The 17,417-nt window shown below is 39.6% G+C and overlaps 1 protein-coding gene across 1 annotated transcript in view; it reads left to right on the forward strand.

Moving 5' to 3' along the window:
* ESR1 (estrogen receptor 1) overlaps positions 1-17,417 on the forward strand; it is a 271,737-nt gene that overhangs the window by 70,606 nt on the left and 183,714 nt on the right. Inside the window, exon 3 of the mRNA XM_061130593.1 lies at positions 3,194-3,310. Within this exon, the coding sequence (XP_060986576.1) occupies positions 3,194-3,310 (117 nt within the window). The remainder of the gene's footprint in view (positions 1-3,193; positions 3,311-17,417) is intronic.

The raw sequence follows: 17,417 nt of genomic DNA on the forward strand, positions 1-17,417 counted from the left end.
CATGTTAGTTCAAGAACTTCATTTGGTTTTGTAAAGGTACATATCTATGATGCCTGGCCAATCCAAACATAAGATTTAACCAAGTGACTTCTAACCCAATTCAGTTCTCCCATCTTCTGGCTTGCAAAACATCTGGCTTTTGGGAGAGAAACTGAATCAAAGTAATTTTTTTATTCAAATGAGTGTTGACTGTTTTCTTCTGAGGCTAAATATAAACTAATTTTTAAGAGTTAAAATAAGTCAACATGTCCTGCACAAACATCATAGGAGATGAAACACTAAGAGTTTCTTTGACGTGTCAGAAGAATATACCTTTTACTTAGAGTTTACATCTGCCCAGGTAAATTTTATTTCTAGATCTATTATCTCTTCAGTTTGTCTCTGTTAATAGGGAAGATTCTAAACATAACTATGCTTGGGTGTTTGAGACAGTGTGTGGTCTTTTACTAAAGTTACAAAATTTCAACTCTGTTGACTAGTTTGTTGTTTCATATTATGCAATAGAGGAAAATGCACATGTTAATTTAATCTGAAGCTTGTTTATACAATGGCTTTTATAATGTATATCTGAAGATAGAGAATCAAGTCTTATGAGACCAGTATTTCTTGTCAATTCCCCACCGCACCCTACTTTAATTGGACTGACCGTTAAATTAAATAAAGAACAAAGAGGTCTGCAGTTTCACTACATGTTCTGGCTTGCCCTTAGTAAATGAGAAAATAGAAACTTAGAGAATCTGAATTAGAAGGTCATATATACACTTACCTTTTTTGTGAATGGAACACATTTAAAAACTGTACATATCATCTATTTAGTCTCAATTCTGGTTGTTTTCCAAAGAGGCATAAGAATTTAGACTTATATATAAAAGGGCTTCTTTATATAACTATGCTCATGATACTTTTTGATTTGTGAAATTTAATATTCTGCACATTATCAACAGACTTCTTCTGATGGGTAGAGGAATGGAGATGACTTCCAAATCTTAGAGCAGAAACTTCATGTGGCAGTTTAAGTCTGTGAGTCATCTGCGTTTAGTGGCGATGAAAGCCGTAGATGTGGGGCAGAATTTTCTGGTGGGAGAATTCAGGGTCACAGGAAGAGAAAAGGGCTGGATGTTGAGCCCCAGGCATCTCTGGATTATTGTTGGATGGAGGGAGGCAAATCTCCAAACTCTGGGAAGCCCCAGCCTGGGAGGTAAAGAGAGCGCTAGGAGCATTTTGTGTTACAAAAGCCGAGGGGAAACCATATTTCAAGAGGAAGGAGGAACTGTCAGACGCTTCTGATGGGTCAAGCATGAAGTGGGTTGAAAGTGGCTGTTGAACTCAGCCACTGAAGTCGTGGATGGTTTCTAGGAAGCTGTGTTTGTGGAGCAACAAAAGTGGAAAGCAGATGGATGTGATTGAGGCAGGCAGGAGAAAAAGGAGGAAGAAGACCTCTGGTGTAGACATCTGTGAGGAGCTGAGCTGAGAAGGAGGGGCAGGATAGAAGTTGGCGAGTGTTGTGGGTTCAGGGGGAACATTTTTGTGGGACAGACCTGCCTGATGTGATAAAAGCCAGTGAGAAAGAAGCCTTTGAGTGAGAGAGATTCAGTAAACAAGAGAAAAAAAAGAGGATTTAGAGTGAAATAGCAGCAGCAACAACTAAATATTCATTCAGTGTTTGCCAGACCCAGGGCACCAGGCTAAAAATTAACTGGGACATGTGTTCTCATAGTATGTGTCTTACTTTATAATGTATATGATGTTATATAGTGGGTGCCATTGTATTTTCTAGGTTAGAGCGGGGAAGTGTGATTTAGGGATATTAACTAACCTGTTCAGTGTCCTTCAGTTAGTAAGTGATGGACAAATTTATTAATTTAAAGGATGAACTTGGCCACTGCCCCAGTCTACCATTCCTGACTTAAATTTAGGTGTTCTGTGCTGCATTTGGAGAGCTGCTTAGTTCAGTTCAGTTCAGTTCAGTCGCTCAGTCGTGTCTGACTCTTTGTGACCCCATGAACTGCAGCACACCAGGCCTCCCTGTCCATCACCAACTCGCAGATTTCACCCAAACCCATGTCCATTGAGTTGGTGATGCCATCCAACCATCTCATCCTCTGTTGTCCCCTTCTCCTCCTGCCCTCAATCTTTCCCAGCATCAGGGACTTTTCAAATGAGTCAGCTCTTTGCATCAGGTGGCCAAAGTATTGGAGTTTCAGCTTCAAAATCAGTCCTTCCAAGGAACACCCAGGACTGATCTCCTTTAAGATTGACTGTTCGGATTTCCTTGCAGTCCAAAGGACTCTCAAGAGTTTTCTCCCACACCACAGTTCCAAAGCATCAATTCTTCTGCACTCAGCTTTCTTTACAGTCCAACTCTCACATCCATACATGACTACTGGAAAAACCATAGCCTTGATGAGACGGACCTTTGTTGGCAAAGTTATGTCTCTGCTTTTTAATATGCTGTCCAGGTTGGTCATAACTTTCCTTCCAAGGAGTAAGCGTCTTTTAATTTCATGGCTGCAGTTGCCATCTGAAGTGATTTTGGAGCCCAGAAAAATAAAGTCAGCCACTGTTTCCACTGTTTCCCCATCTATTTGCCATGAAGTGATGGGACCAGAAGCCATGATCTTAGTTTTCTGAATGTTGAGTTTTAAGCCAACTTTTCCACTCTCCTCTTTCACTTTCATCAAGAGGCTCTTTAGTTCTTCACTTTCTGCCATAAGGGTGGTGTTATCTGCATATCTGAGGTAGAGCTGCTTAAAGAATCTTTAAATTATATTTTAAGAAAGAGCGTTTTGAAACTCTCTGTCTGAAAGTTCTAACGACTTTATTGGGACAACGATTTTGATGGGTGGCCTGAGACAAAAAAACCAACCAACCAAACAAAACTTTATCTACTAAGAAAGCTTAACTTTGTGGATATATATAAAACATTATGCCCCCAAATATAGGCTATGTGAACCAAAGTGAATTTTCACAAAGAACTCTCAAAGCAAGTGGGAGAGGCAGAAATTCAGTCTAGGAGAGGTGTTTTTTTTTTTTAACCCTTCAAAAAGCAATGGGTTGAGGGTAGCAACATGGGAAAGTCAAGTAAGTGATGATGGAAAACCTCCTCCTGACAGCTTCCCTGTACATTCCCTATAGATTCAGACCAGGTAAATTTCCTGAAATAATACTAATTCTGTCCTCTTGCTTTTCATAGGACATAATGACTACATGTGTCCGGCCACCAACCAGTGCACAATTGATAAAAATAGGAGGAAGAGCTGTCAGGCCTGCCGGCTACGAAAGTGCTACGAAGTGGGCATGATGAAAGGGGGTAGGTACCTTGGACCCAGGGCACCCACCTTCCCACCTGCCACGATGTCCTTGTCCATCACCCACTGCTGGCTGTTTCCATTCTGGTAACTGTGGGAGTGGAGTGATTTCTCTTCTAATTAATTTTTTTCCTATTCTTATTTTTCTTTGCAATGAAAGTATTTTATAACACATGTTCTTAAAAAAATAAGAAATTTGAGCATGCCATTTTGTGTTTCATATTTTTAATGTAAATAATGATGTTTAAAATCAAAGATGTGTGGGAGGTGGTGGTGGAAGGAAAGGAAAACTGCTTAATGAGTTGTTCTAGAAATATTTTTCAGTTACTGTTTTATATTGCTAATGCCAAATCATGATATCTGGGAAGCAACTTTCACTTCGTTGAGACTTGTCTATGTAAAAGCCAAAGAGCTAATTTATAATCTTTCAATCCCTTCATACTCCTTAGGAAATTTGAATTTCAATTGACAGGCAGCTTTCTTCTGTGTAAGTTGAGTTAGCCAGCTGCTCCCATGATCTCAGTGTCTAGCGTGGTGCTGGGGACAATGCAGTGATTTCCAAGCACAAACCATCACGAGGTAGCTGGGACTTGTGCTTGTGTCTCTGTGTGTATGCATGGCTTCCTGTCTCCTCATGTATCCAGTCTTCCAGGTTTCTTATACAGGAATCCAGTGTCTTGTTCTGGGGGTATTAGGTGCCCCATAAATATGGTAGCCTCATTGATCTCCTTGTATTCTTTGGAATCTGCTTTTGAAGAGCACTTTTAGTCTTGAATAGCCTTCAAAATACTGGGAGAGAACAAAGAGGAAATGTGTAAATAAAGGAATGGGCGCATCCAGTGTTTTAGGGTAATATAAGGCTTCCCAGGTGGCGCTAGTGGTAAAGAACCCACCTGCCAATACAGGAGATGTAAGAGACACAGGTTTGATCCCTGGTTCGGGAAGATCCCCTGAAGGAGGAAATGGCAACCCACTCCAGCATTCTTGCCTAGAGAATCCCAGGGACAGAGGAGCCTGGCGGGCTGCAGTCCACGGGGTGGCAAAGAGTCGGACATGACTGAGCGACTTTGCACAGCATGCACAAAGAGAGACAGACCTCTGATGGTGCTGCCTGCTGAGCATAATGGGGAAAAGCTTTCTGGAGAGGAGGCTGGAGATTAGTTAAGGAGAGCAAAGTTGCCATGACAAAGATTAGTGATTGTGCAGATAGAGGACAGCTAACCTTTAACTCATTAATACTTGAACAAAGTGGGAGGCAGTGGAAAAACCAGCAATCATGCTTGATGATTATATAATTGAGCTTATAGGCAAAGATCCCTTAGTTAGTGGTCATTAATAAACCTACTAGGTTGAGATTTTTGAATACAACCTTTGGAATAAATTCTCTTGATGAACAGATGAAATGTTGAATTTACACATTGTGTGAGCTGTGACTATATGTCTTGAGAGTCTGAAAAAGCAACTTTAATTCAAAGGGTAATTAATTCCAAGAATTTAGCAGTCACATTCAGAAAATGACACTTTGAGTCATAAAGGGATTAAATATTTAAGGAATTCCTCTTTCTTTGTACTGTTGGAGAATTAGTCAGGCTTAATTAAACTCACAAAAAGCTTCTTAAGGTGACTTAATAAGTGACAGGAATATAACAGCTACATGTAAAAAGTTTAATTTGAAAGAGTGAGTCCAAGTTTAATATTCTTCTTTGGCAATTATAGGTAGATTAAGCCCAGCCTCTTTTTTTTTTTTTTATTCTTTATTTTTTTTTTAAATTTTTTTTATTAGTTGGAGGCTAATTACTTCACAACATTTCAGTGGGTTTTGTCATACATTGATAAGAATCAGCCATAGATTTACACGTATTCCCCATCCTGATCCCCCCTCCCACCTCCCTCTCCACCCGATTCCTCTGGGTCTTCCCAGTGCACCAGGCCCGAGCACTTGTCTCATGCATCCCACCTGTAAGCCCAGCCTCTTAAATTCTCTCTAAAAGCCGGAATAATCAACTTGTAAATAGGTCCAAGACATTTTTTTTTTCCTTTGAGGGTACCCATACATTGACCCCACTTCATAGAAACAATTCTGTTTTTCCTAATTAACATCCAGATACAGTCTGGCTGCATAAATATAAATTATGCATACCCATTTTTAATCTAACAAAAAATCTGACATGCAAAGACATAATAAAAATCTCCCCACTGTTTTCAAATGGGACTTTGGATAATTACTGCACATAGTCAATCTAAGTGCATATGCATATTCTTGTACATGTATATTTATGGCTGCAAAATATATATGTGTTAGTCTGCTACTGTATCAGTTTTCTGAGCCTGCTATAACAAAATCTATAGACTGGGTGGCTTAAACGTAGAAATTGATATCTCATGGCTCTGAAGACTGGAAGTCCAAGATCAAGCTGTTAGCAGGTTTGGTTTCACCCTAGACCTTTCCCCTTAGTTGAAGATGGTCCCCTTCTCTCTCTGCCCTCACATGGCCTTTTTCTCTCTGTGTGTGTATCCCTGGTGTGTGTGTATGTGTGTGTGTTTTCTCTTCTTTTAGGGACACCAGTCGTGTTGGATTAGGACCCCATCCTTAGGGCCTCATTTAATCTTCATTACATTTTTAAAGAGCCTATATCCAAATTTAGTACTGTTTTGAAGTACTAGGGTTAAGGCTTCAATTTGATTTTTTTGAGGAGACACAATTCAGTCCATAACAATTTCCCATAAGATTCCTTAGCATTTGTTAGTAGCCGTCTACATAAAATGAAAACATGTGTCTTTCTGGCAGTTTATAGATGTGTATAAGTTTTATGGCAGGCTTTAAAATTATAAAACCATAGACTGTGAGAACATCTCATTTTAATTATGTGTATAGTGTTTGCCATAAAGCAATGTAATTTATATTACTTTTAAATTATGGGCTAGCACACATAACCTTATAACATCTTGTGTAACCCCCAAATCCCACCCAATAAAGACTTAATTTACAGCTGGAAGTACAGTTACAACCAACTATAAAATCAGAAACTACTTGTAAAGAACAGCTGTGACTAAGTAAATCTTTACAATGTTTTCCTACTGGTTTCACAAGAATCCAGTTTCTGAACCACGCTAGAGACCAATTATAGTATTGAATCTCTACATATGAAATAAAATGTTTCATTTCAGATAAAAGAGAGAGAACCACAAACTTATCCCTTACTTTTAGAGCAAGGCTTAATATGTTTATTATTTTTTAGAGATCCAAAAGAGTGCATGGTTTATCTACACAAAGAAATTATTTGAATCTCTTATGATACCTGCTGTACCCTAAAAATCCCAACATCATTGTTAGATTTGGTCCTGAGGCAAAATGGTTCGGTAGGATGCAGGATTTAAGAGGTGCTTTAGGGGATGCTCTTGCGCATCATAGTACCAGTGCTGGTTTACTCTGCCTAGCTTGCATTTTCCTTTTCATCTGTCTCCCTCCTCTTCAACCTTAAGTGGCAGATTAAATGTCTGTTCTTTAGGGAGAGGCTTTCTGTTGCATTGGGCTTCCCTTGTGGCTCAGCTGGTAAAGAATCCACCTGCAATGCGGGAGACCTGGATTCGATCCCTGGGTTGAGAAGATCCCCTGGAGTAGGGAAAGGCTACCCACTCCAGTGTTCTGGCCTAGAGAATTCCATGGACTCTATAGTCTATGGGGTCGCAAAGAGTTGGACACGACTGAGCGACTTTCACTTTCTTTTCTTCCCCTGTTGCCTCACTCTACATTAGCCCCTTGTATTCTCCCTTTCACAGCAGACAACTCTTGCCTGAATTCTCGTTACTGTTATTGTTCGTTGTTCAACATCTGTTCATGACCTCCACAGTGGTGAGGGCTGCTCTCTCTGTCCTGTTTACTGATCTAGCACTAAACAAGTCACAAAGTGAGTGTTCAAGAATTTTCTTCCCCATAAATTAATGGCATAGTTCATTTAAATAGTTATTAGTTTAGGACTGTTTAGGGGTGAGCTACTACAGAGACTGCAAACATGAATAAACACCCAGTCCCTTGCATCAGTACCCTCACTATACAAAGAGGACGTTTGCTCATCAAGTGGCAAATAAAAGTCCCTAAGGCAAGGTAAGACCAGGATGGAAGATAGATGAGAATGGAAGACCATCGGTCAGTGGAAGCTCAGAGTTTTGGCCAGTCACTACTGGGTTTAGTTCAACCCAGAGTGTTACTCAGATCATCTGACTTTCAAAGTATATGTTATTATACAAGAACTTGGCATTTCTATCTTGGTTTGATGAAAGGGGAAAACTTCAGAGATGGAATTCTTGGTCCAAATACTGGCTTTTCCTCAGACTTGCTGAGCAATCCTGTTAACATTTTTATTGAGTTTCATTATCCTCAGATGTAAAATAAAAATAAACAATTTGTACTTAACAAGTTTCTTGTAAAGATCACAATTCCTGTGAAGTACTTATTAAAGTACCACACAAGTGTTAGTTAGTGGTTACAGGCAGCCCTTGGAGATATTTCAGGGTTGGTTCCAAACCGCTACGATGAGGTAAATATCACAATAAAGCGAGTCACAGAAAAAAAAATTTTTTTGGTTTCCAGTGCATGTAAAAGATATGTCTACAGTACAGTCTACTCTATTAAGTGTATAATAGTATTATGTCTAAAATAATGTACATACCTAGTTAAGAAATGTTCGTTGTTATTTAGTTACTAAGTTGCATCTGACTCTTCCGCAACCCCATGGACTGTAGCCCACTAGGCTTCTTCGTCCTTGGGATTTCCCAGGCAGGATTACTAGAGTGGTTGCCATTTCCTTGTCCAGGGGATCTTCCTGACCAAGATGTCTACTCCATGTCTCCTGCGTTGCAAGTGGATTCTTTACCACTGAGTCACCTGGAAAGCCCAATTAAGAAATACATTAGTGCTAAAAAAAAAAGCTAGCCATCCTCTCAGCCTTTCAATTCAGTTCAGTTCAGTCGCTCAGTCTTGACTGACTCTTTGAGACCCCATGGACTGCAGCACGCCAGGCTTAGCTGTCCATCACAACTCCTGGAGCTTACTCAAACTCATGTCCATCAAGTCCATCATCCTCTGTTGCTCTGTCATTCCCTTCTCCTGCCTTCAGTCTTTTCCAGCTCAGGGTCTTTTCCAATGAGTCATTTCTTCGCATCAGGTGGCCAAAGTATTGGAGCTTCGGTTTCAGCATCAGTCCTTCCAATGAATATTCAGGACTGATTTCCTTTACGAGATTGACTGGTTTGATCTGGCAGTCCAAGGGACTCTCACGAGTCTTCTCCAACACCACAGTTCAGAAGCATCAGCTCTTCAGTGCTCAACTTTCTTTATGGTCCAACTCTTACATCCATATATGACTACTAGAAAAATTGTAGCTTTGACTAGATGGACATTTGTTGGCAAAGTAATGTCTCTGTTTTTTAATGTTTTCTATGTTGGTCACAGCTTTTCTTCCAAGGAGCAACCATCTTTTAATTTCATGGCTGCATTAACCATCTGCAGTGATTTTGGAGCACCCCCCCTCCCAAAAAAAACCTCTCACTGTTTCCATTGTTTCCCGATCTATTTGCCATGAAGTGATGGGACCAGATGCCATGATCTTAGTTTCCCGAATGTTGAGCTTTAAGCCAACTTTTTCACTCTCCTCTTTCACTTTCTTTCCCCCCGCCCCCCACTGGTATTTTGATTTGATTTGATTTTTTTTAATTTTTAAATTTTTTTTCATTTATTTTTATTAGTTGGAGGCTAATTACTTTACAATATTGTAGTGGTTTTTGTCATACATTGACATGAATCAGCCATGGATTTATATGTATTCCCCATCCCGATCCCCCCTCCCACTTCCCTCTCCACCTGATTCCTCTGGGTCTTCCCAGTGCACCAGGCCTGAGCACTTGTCTCATGCATCCAGCCTGGGCTGGTGATCTGTTTCACCATAGATAATATACATGTTTCGATGCTGTTCTCTCGAAACATCCCACCCTCGCCTTCTCCCACAGAGTCCAAAAGTCTGTTCTGTACATCTGTGTCTCTTTTTCTGTTTTGCATATAGGGTTATCATTACCATCTTTCTAAATTCCATATATATGCGTTAGTATGCTGTAATGTTCTTTATCTTTCTGGCTTACTTCACTCTGTATAATGGGCTCCAGCTTCATCCATCTCATTAGAACTGATTCAAATGAATTCTTTTTAATGGCTGAGTAATATTCCATGGTGTATATGTACCACGGCTTCCTTATCCATTCGTCTGCTGATGGGCATCTAGGTTGCTTCCATGTCCTGGCTATTATAAACAGTGCTGCAATGAACATTGGGGTGCATGTGTCTCTTTCAGATCTGGTTTCCTCGGTGTGTATGCCCAGAAGTGGGATTGCTGGGTCATATGGCAGTTCTAATTCCAGTTTTTTAAGAACTCTCCACACTGTTCTCCACAGTGGCTGTACTAGTTTGCATTCCCACCAACAGTGTAAGAGGGTTCCCTTTTCTCCACACCTTCTCCAGCATTTATTGCTTGTAGACTTTTGGATAGCAGCATCCTGACTGGCGTGTAATGGTACCTCATTGTGGTTTTGATTTGCATTTCTCTGATAATGAGTGATGTTGAGCATCTTTTCATGTGTTTGTTAGCCATCTGTATGTCTTCTTTGGAGAAATGTCTGTTTAGTTCTTTGGCCCATTTTTTGATTGGGTCATTGATTTTTCTGGAGTTGAGCTGCAGGAGTTGCTTGTATATTTTTGAGATTAATCCTTTGTCTGTTGCTTCGTTTGCTATTATTTTCTCCCAATCTGAGGGCTGTCTTTTCACCTCTTTCCCTTTCATCAAGAAGTTCTTTAGTTCCTCTTCACTTTCTGCCTTAAGGGTGGTGTCATCTGCATATTTGAGGTTATTGATATTTCTCCCGGCAATCTGGATTCTAGCTATTGCTTCATCCAGCCCAGCATTTCACATGATGTACTCTGCATGTAAGTTAAATAAGCAAGGTGACAAAATACAGCCTTGAAGAACTCCTTTCCTAATTTGGAACCAGTCTGTTGTTCCATGTCCGATTCTAACTGTTGCTTCTTGACCTGCATACAGATTTCTCAGGAGGCCAGTTGGTGGTCTGGTATTCCCATCTCTTTCAGAATTTTCCACAGTTTGGCGTGATCCACACAGTCAAAGGCTTTGGTGTAGTCAGTAAAGCAGAAGTAGATGTTTTTCTGAAATTCTCTTGCTTTTTTATTATCCAATTTGATCTGAGTCTTTAGCGAGTCATAAAAGTGACATCGAAAATCACTGATTACAGTTCACCATAACAAATATAATATTAAAGAAAAAGTTTGAAATATGAAAATTACCAAAAAGGAACCCAGAGACAGAAAGTGAGTAAATGCTGTTGAAAAAAATGGCACTAATAGACTTGCTTGTGTTACCACAAGTCGTTAACTTGTGAAAAATACAGTATCTTCAAAGTATAGCAAGATGAAGTATGCCTGTATATCTTCCATCCTAAAAATAATCCCTATCACAGATGTGTTTTTTTGGGGGGATGGAGGGAAGGAAGAGAATGGCAATTTTATCACTAGTACTAGGTATAAATATCTAATTCTTTTGTAGAATGTTGAACCCTGGCTAAGCTACATCTGCTTTTTCTTTTTGACTTTTTGGTGTCATATGCTGAGTATATCTTCACGAGTGGGATTTGTTTTTTTCATCATTTTATGATGCCATAGATTTACATAAACTGGCTAAAATTCCTCACATAGACTCAGAAGTGTGTTGGTGGAAAGGTTTTCATTTTTTAGATGAGGAAATTGGCATCAGAAATTAATTGATGTGCAAGACTCATGCACTGCCCATCCTGGTCGCACTTCCTTTTTACATATTAAGAAGAACTTTAAGATAAAGTAATAATTGTCACTACCATTTACTTTGATGACAATGTTGCAGTTTAATTTTGAGAAATACTCCCAAACAATAAATAAATTTAACTAACATTACAGTCTTAAAGTGAGGAAATAAGATACTAATAATATAGATGGAGAAATGTATGTTATGTGTCTCAAGTAACTGAGATGCCGAATGAAGAGCTGGAAAATAAAATGTTTCCTGTTTTTCTGAGCTTAATAATTATAGTCCTGAGTAATTATAATTAGTTTCATTGATAGGATGGGCTTCCAGTCCAGAAAATTAGGTTTCTTTTAATCCTACACTGGCTATTTTTCTTTACCAAAATAGTCAAGTGTTTATTAAAGTTAATAACAGAGAACCAAATCAATGAGTTAAAAATGTAAATGTGAATTTCTTGCTAGGGATAGTCCAACAGTTCTTGGGAGAACTGTAGCTGCATGTGAATCCAAGCTTTTTCAGAAGGCAGGGTTGAGAATTCATGTTTAGGAATTGATTTAAGAAAAATGTTAAGGGAAAGCCAATTGCTGTTGACCAAAGAGATTCTGGGTGTTTTAAGAAGCAACTTAGATATTTATGACATTAAACATATCTTTTACTAATTTATATTATGAATAATTAATTCATGCAAAACTTCTTGCTTATTATCCTTTTTCATTTTCAAACAAAGAAATACACTGAATCACATTCAGGACCTTAAAGATGAATAAATTCAGGTGAGTGAAACAATATAGCAGTCATCCCAGTGTTTCTGTCCTTCAGATCTTTTCATGTGGACTAAGCAACTTTCTTAAAAATTTGGCAGAATATGATGGGATCATCTCAGTTCAAAGACTATTGCCCTACTGATTAGTGATTTCTTCCATCAGAGTTACCAATGACTTTCAAGCTGTTATATCCAGCAGTCAATTCCTAGTCCTCCTCTTGATAGATTAGCAGCATTGGACACAGTAGATAATTCTCTCCTTCATGTGCTGATTTTACTTACCTTTCAGGACAATGTATTTTCTCCCCCCTTCTACCCGATTTGTCTCTTGCTCTAGATCTTTGGGTGTTTCTCATCTTCTTTCCCGACCTCTTATTATTGGAGTGGCCCAGGATTCAGTCTAGGGAACTCTTCTATTCTCTGTTCTCACTCCACTTTGGTATTACCTAGTCCCATGGTTCTAAATACCATGTATATGCTGATGACTGCCCAGTTTATGGGCTTCCCAGGTGGTGCTAGTGGTAAAGAATCTGCCTGCCAATTCAGGAGACGCAAAAGACGTAAGTTAGATTCCTGGATTGGGACGATTCCCTGGAGGTGGGCATGGCCACGCACTCCAGTATTCTTGCCTGGAGAATCCCATGGAGAGAGGAGCCTGGTGGGTTACAGGCCACAGGTCGCAAAGAGTCAGACACGACTGAAGTGACTTAGCATGCACATGTGTCCAGTTTATACCTTTAGCTCAGACTTTCTCCCAAGTTTATGACTTCTATATACAATTTCTCATGTGTCTTCCTCACTTGAGTGTCTAATAAATATCTCAAATTCAATATGTTCAAACCTGAATTTCTTCTCTTTATCCTCCAGTATGCTTTATCTGTGATCCTTCTCATCTTAGCTGGTAACTTTATCTTTTGAATTGTTCAGACCTCAAAAATTGAATTATCCTTAACTCTTTTCTTTCTCCCATACCTCACATTCAGGAAGTTCTGGTGGCTCTGCCTTCAAATGTTTTTGGACTCTGACCACTTCTTACCACCCTACCACTTGTTGCCACTCTGGTCTGAAACAACATCTTTCTCCCACTTTATTGCTGAAGTCCTACTTGCTTTTTTCCTTGCTTCCCTGTAATCTTTTTTTCCCTGTAAAGATATGTTAAAAATAGAAAATAATCAAAGAAGTGAAGTGAAGTTGCTCAGTCGTGTCTGACTCTTTGCAACCCCATGGACTGTAGCCTACCTGGCTCCTCTGTCCATGGGATTCTCCAGACAAGAATACTGGAGTGGGTTGCCATTTCCTTCTCCAGCAGATCTTCCTGACCCAGGGATCGAACCTGGGTCTCCTGCATTGTAGGCAGATGCTTATACCGTCTGAGCCACCAGGGCAGTCAAATAACCAAAGCACTTCTCAAAACCTTGCATTGCTTCCTGGTTCACTCAGCTGATGTCGTTACAGTGGCCAGAAGACCCTGTCTCCTCCCTCTTCTTACTTCTTTCATCTCTTTTCCTATTACTCTCTATCCTGCTTCCTTTACTCCAACCATGTGAAGATTCTTAAATGCCAGGTGCACTTCTGTCTTGAAGCATTTACTCTAGCTTTTCCTTCTCCCTGGAATGCCATTCCCCCTAGTGTTTGTGTACCTAACTGTGTAACCTCTCTCAAATTCTGCTGCATTATCAATTTATCAGTGAGGTTTATCCTGACCATTGTATTGATAGTTTGCTTCACCCATGCATCCTGCAGTTCTCTCAGTTTTCCTATGTCCCCATCCTGCATCTCCACTTTTTAATACATCACATAATTAATTTCAGATGATTTATTATTTGATATCTGTCTCCCTAAAACATAAGCTCCAGATGGGAGCTTACAAATAAATAAAACATGCTTGTTTGTTCACTGATGACGTTTCAAGCACTTAGGTCAGTGCCTGCATCTAATAGACAATCAAGAAATAGTTGTAGCATACACAACTTAATAGAGTGAATGAGTACAACCGAAAGTGCATTGTTAAGTGTTGAGCTATGAATAGGTTGAGTGTCAAGAGTCCTGTTTTTCTAATTAAGACTATCTGCTTGGAAATTAAAACCTGTGTAGGAGTTAGCTTTTACTGCATAGCAGAACCTCACCTCAGCACCTCAGTGGCAGGACAACAAGAAGCATCTCTTACTCACATGTCAAGGAGATGGCCTAGATGCTGGCATTGGCTGGGCTCCCTCCAAGGTCTGGAGGTCAGCTGGCTGTTTTGGCTGGAGCTCCTGGGATGACTCAGTTTTGCTTCACATGTCTCCCATTCTCCAGCAGGCTTGTCCGGGCATGTTCTCATGGTAATGGCTGAGGCGTGGACAAGAACAAGCCCCAGACTGCAAGCCCATTCCAAACTTTTGCTTGCACTATCCGTTGATGTCCAGGGACCCAAGCCAGTCAAATGGCTGGGTCTTAGGCTTCGTGAGAGGGGCCTTCAGAGTTGTGTGGCAAAGGCTACAAAGTTGGAACCATTTTTGTAATCTATCACAACCAGAGATATGAACTTTTCAGATTTTGGACTCAAGAATAGAGAATCATGAACTCTTACACTTGGAAGGGACCTATGGTTCATTTATTCTTCTTCCATTCTCAGTGTAGGAACCCCCATCTAGCACTGCTAACAGCTGAGTTGGGGTGCTGAATGCAGATGTGAATTTTGTGTTCACACCTCATACACATGATGAGTGGACACAATTGGGAAAAAAAAAAAAAAAAAACAGGAGTAGATATGAGCCAGTAATTCTGGAAAAATAGGGGTTTGTTTTAAATATGCCATATTTCACTAATTCATTTAGATGTAGGTTTGGACTTCCCTAGTAGCTCAGATGGTAAAGAATCTGCCTGCAATGCAGGAGACTTGGGTTCACTCCCTGGGCCAGCAAGATCCCCTGGAAAAGGAAATGGCAACCCACTCCAGTGTTCTTCTCTGGAAAATTCCGTGAACAGAGGAGCCTGGTGGGCTATCGTCCATGGGGTTGCAAAGAATCAGACAAGACTGAGCAACTAGCACTTTCAATTGGTTTTTAAAGGACAGAAGGAGGGATCTTCATTTACCTTTTCAAGGATAACCTTGTCTCACCTTGAATGAGACATAATTCAAAGACATGCTGACAGATATTTATCAAAATTCCAGAACTGGGTCTTTCTTATATATTCCTATAATTTGCTTTTGCAAAAACAAATCATTCTTGAGATGATGTAAGGACCCTTTCTGTGGATAGAACTTACAAAATGCAGAAATTTGGGGGCAGTAATTGTATGAATAACTTGCTATTTTTTAAGTTCTGTAAGCCTAAGACTTCATTTGTTCATGTGTTTACTTTTTGTTTCAGTGATTGTGATTAGGATAATAAATGGTGTTTAGGGCTGAAAGAACTTAAAGATTACTTAGTCAACCTCTTTGTTTTTCAGCTCATTGTTCTTGTCCAAGTTCCACAGCTAGGTAGCTGCTCAGACTGGAAGCCAAGACTCCTGACACCTAGCTCAAGGCTCTTTTCATTCAGCACTGCCTCGCTGACCTAGAGGACTTATAGCATCATAAGAAACAGACACAGGCATGAGCAACATGCTAATATCACACAGACCAAAATTATGACTTAGGAAACCTTACTGTGGGCCCCAACCTGTTCTTCTTCAACAAAAATACTAACACATTTGGCTTAATTGCACAACAGAAGCACCAAAATAAATTTATATAGAAAGTGTGCTGATTATTTTAAAAAGAATTACTTAGTATTACTTCCTATTGCTTAATAAAATTTAAAAAGGACATTTTCTCCTTCAGGCCAAGGGTTTTCACTGTTTTGAGATAACAATGGCAATATTTGTTGAAAGCCCATCTGTTTCCTTTTTTTAAATATTTAGACTATTCTAGTATAAAAAATGGTAACTTTGCCAAGTAAAAAGGAGGGCTGGCTAAGGGTCCAGTCTGAACCTGGCTCTTTCAAGGACTCTTGGGCAGATCATTTAATTTTTGTGAACTCAATTTTCACTTGTGAAAAATAGGAGCTTAGCACTGAGTGGTCTCTAGAGCATCTTTTGAATCTTAAATTTTATATTTTATGGAGAGTCAGAATCTAACGCTAAAGTTATGTATATAAATGTCCCATTATGAAGAACATATTGGGAAGTAGCTATCATATCAATATTTATATTTCAATCTAAATTTTCAAAGTAGCTAGCAACTGGAAAAACCTGTTGGAATGGACAAAGCTATTCTCTTCATTGATTAGCATGAAAAGTGAATGTCTTCAGAGTGAAGAGTGTCACCAAAATGAGTTTGATGTTCATGGTGATAGGAGCAGATAGCTGTAACACCACTACATCAAACGGATTGAGAGTAAAGTTTGTTGATAGATAGGGCTTTGAGAAGATAACTAATTTCTTTTTTTGGTATTCAGTTCAGTCGCTCAGTCATGTCTGACTCTTTGTGACCCCATGGACCGCAGCACGCCAGGCCTCCCTGTCCATCACCAACTCTCGGAGTTTACCCAAACTCATGTCTATTGAGTCGGTGATGCCATCCAACCATCTCATCCTCTGTCATCCGCTTCTTCTCCTGCCCTCAATCTTTCCCAGCATCAGGGTCTTTTCAAATGAGTCAACTCTTCGCATCAGGTGGTCAAAGTATTGGGAGTTTCAGCATCAACATCAGTCCTTCCAATGAGCACTCAGGACTGATCTCTAGAGATGTATTAATTATAGGTGGGCTTCCCAGATGACACTAGTGGTAAAGAATCTGCCTGCCAGTGCAGAGGTGGGTTCAATCCTTGGGGTGGGCAGATCCCCTGGAGAAGAGAATGGTAACTCACTCCAGTATTCTTGCTGAGAGATCCCATGGACAAAGGAGCCTGGTGGGCTATAGTCCATGGGGTCACAAGGAGTCAGACATGACTGAGCAACTAAACAACAACAAAGTTATGCTTAAAACTTGAGTCCCAAGAGCTGAAACTTTACAGTGTCTGCTTTGTGGAATAGAGAAAGGAAAAGGCTGAAAAGAGTGTTTTGAGAAGTTCCTGATTAGATACCAGACAAATGAGTCTGGTGATTTTGGCTTGAAAACTTATCCAGTAGGTATAAACTGACACACATGAGATGAGATGTCTTAGAAATCTTGAAAATATATGCCAACCCTAAAAGAGATTTAAAGGTAAAGTGATGAGACATGTGGAAAGAAAGGTTCTGGTTACACCTGGAGACAACACATGGTTTAGTTTAAGCTTGACTGAGCAAATAAAAGTAATGAGAAATATGAAAATTATACTTAGGGGGTTGTATCTTTAAAAGTTTTCTTAAGACTAGTTACTATTATATTTATTTTATATTAATTTTCTGGCAGTCTTTCTTAGAAAATTTTATATAACAAATGTGAGGCCAACTCCAAACTTCTTGCCTAAATAATTTAAAATAAGGGTAACCTTAAATGAGCATTTACTATGTGGAGGTGTTTGGAGACACAAGGGTAAAACATGATCACTGAAC

Source organism: Dama dama, chromosome 26, assembly GCF_033118175.1.
Source record: "Dama dama isolate Ldn47 chromosome 26, ASM3311817v1, whole genome shotgun sequence".
Classification (NCBI taxonomy): Eukaryota; Metazoa; Chordata; class Mammalia; order Artiodactyla; family Cervidae; genus Dama; species Dama dama.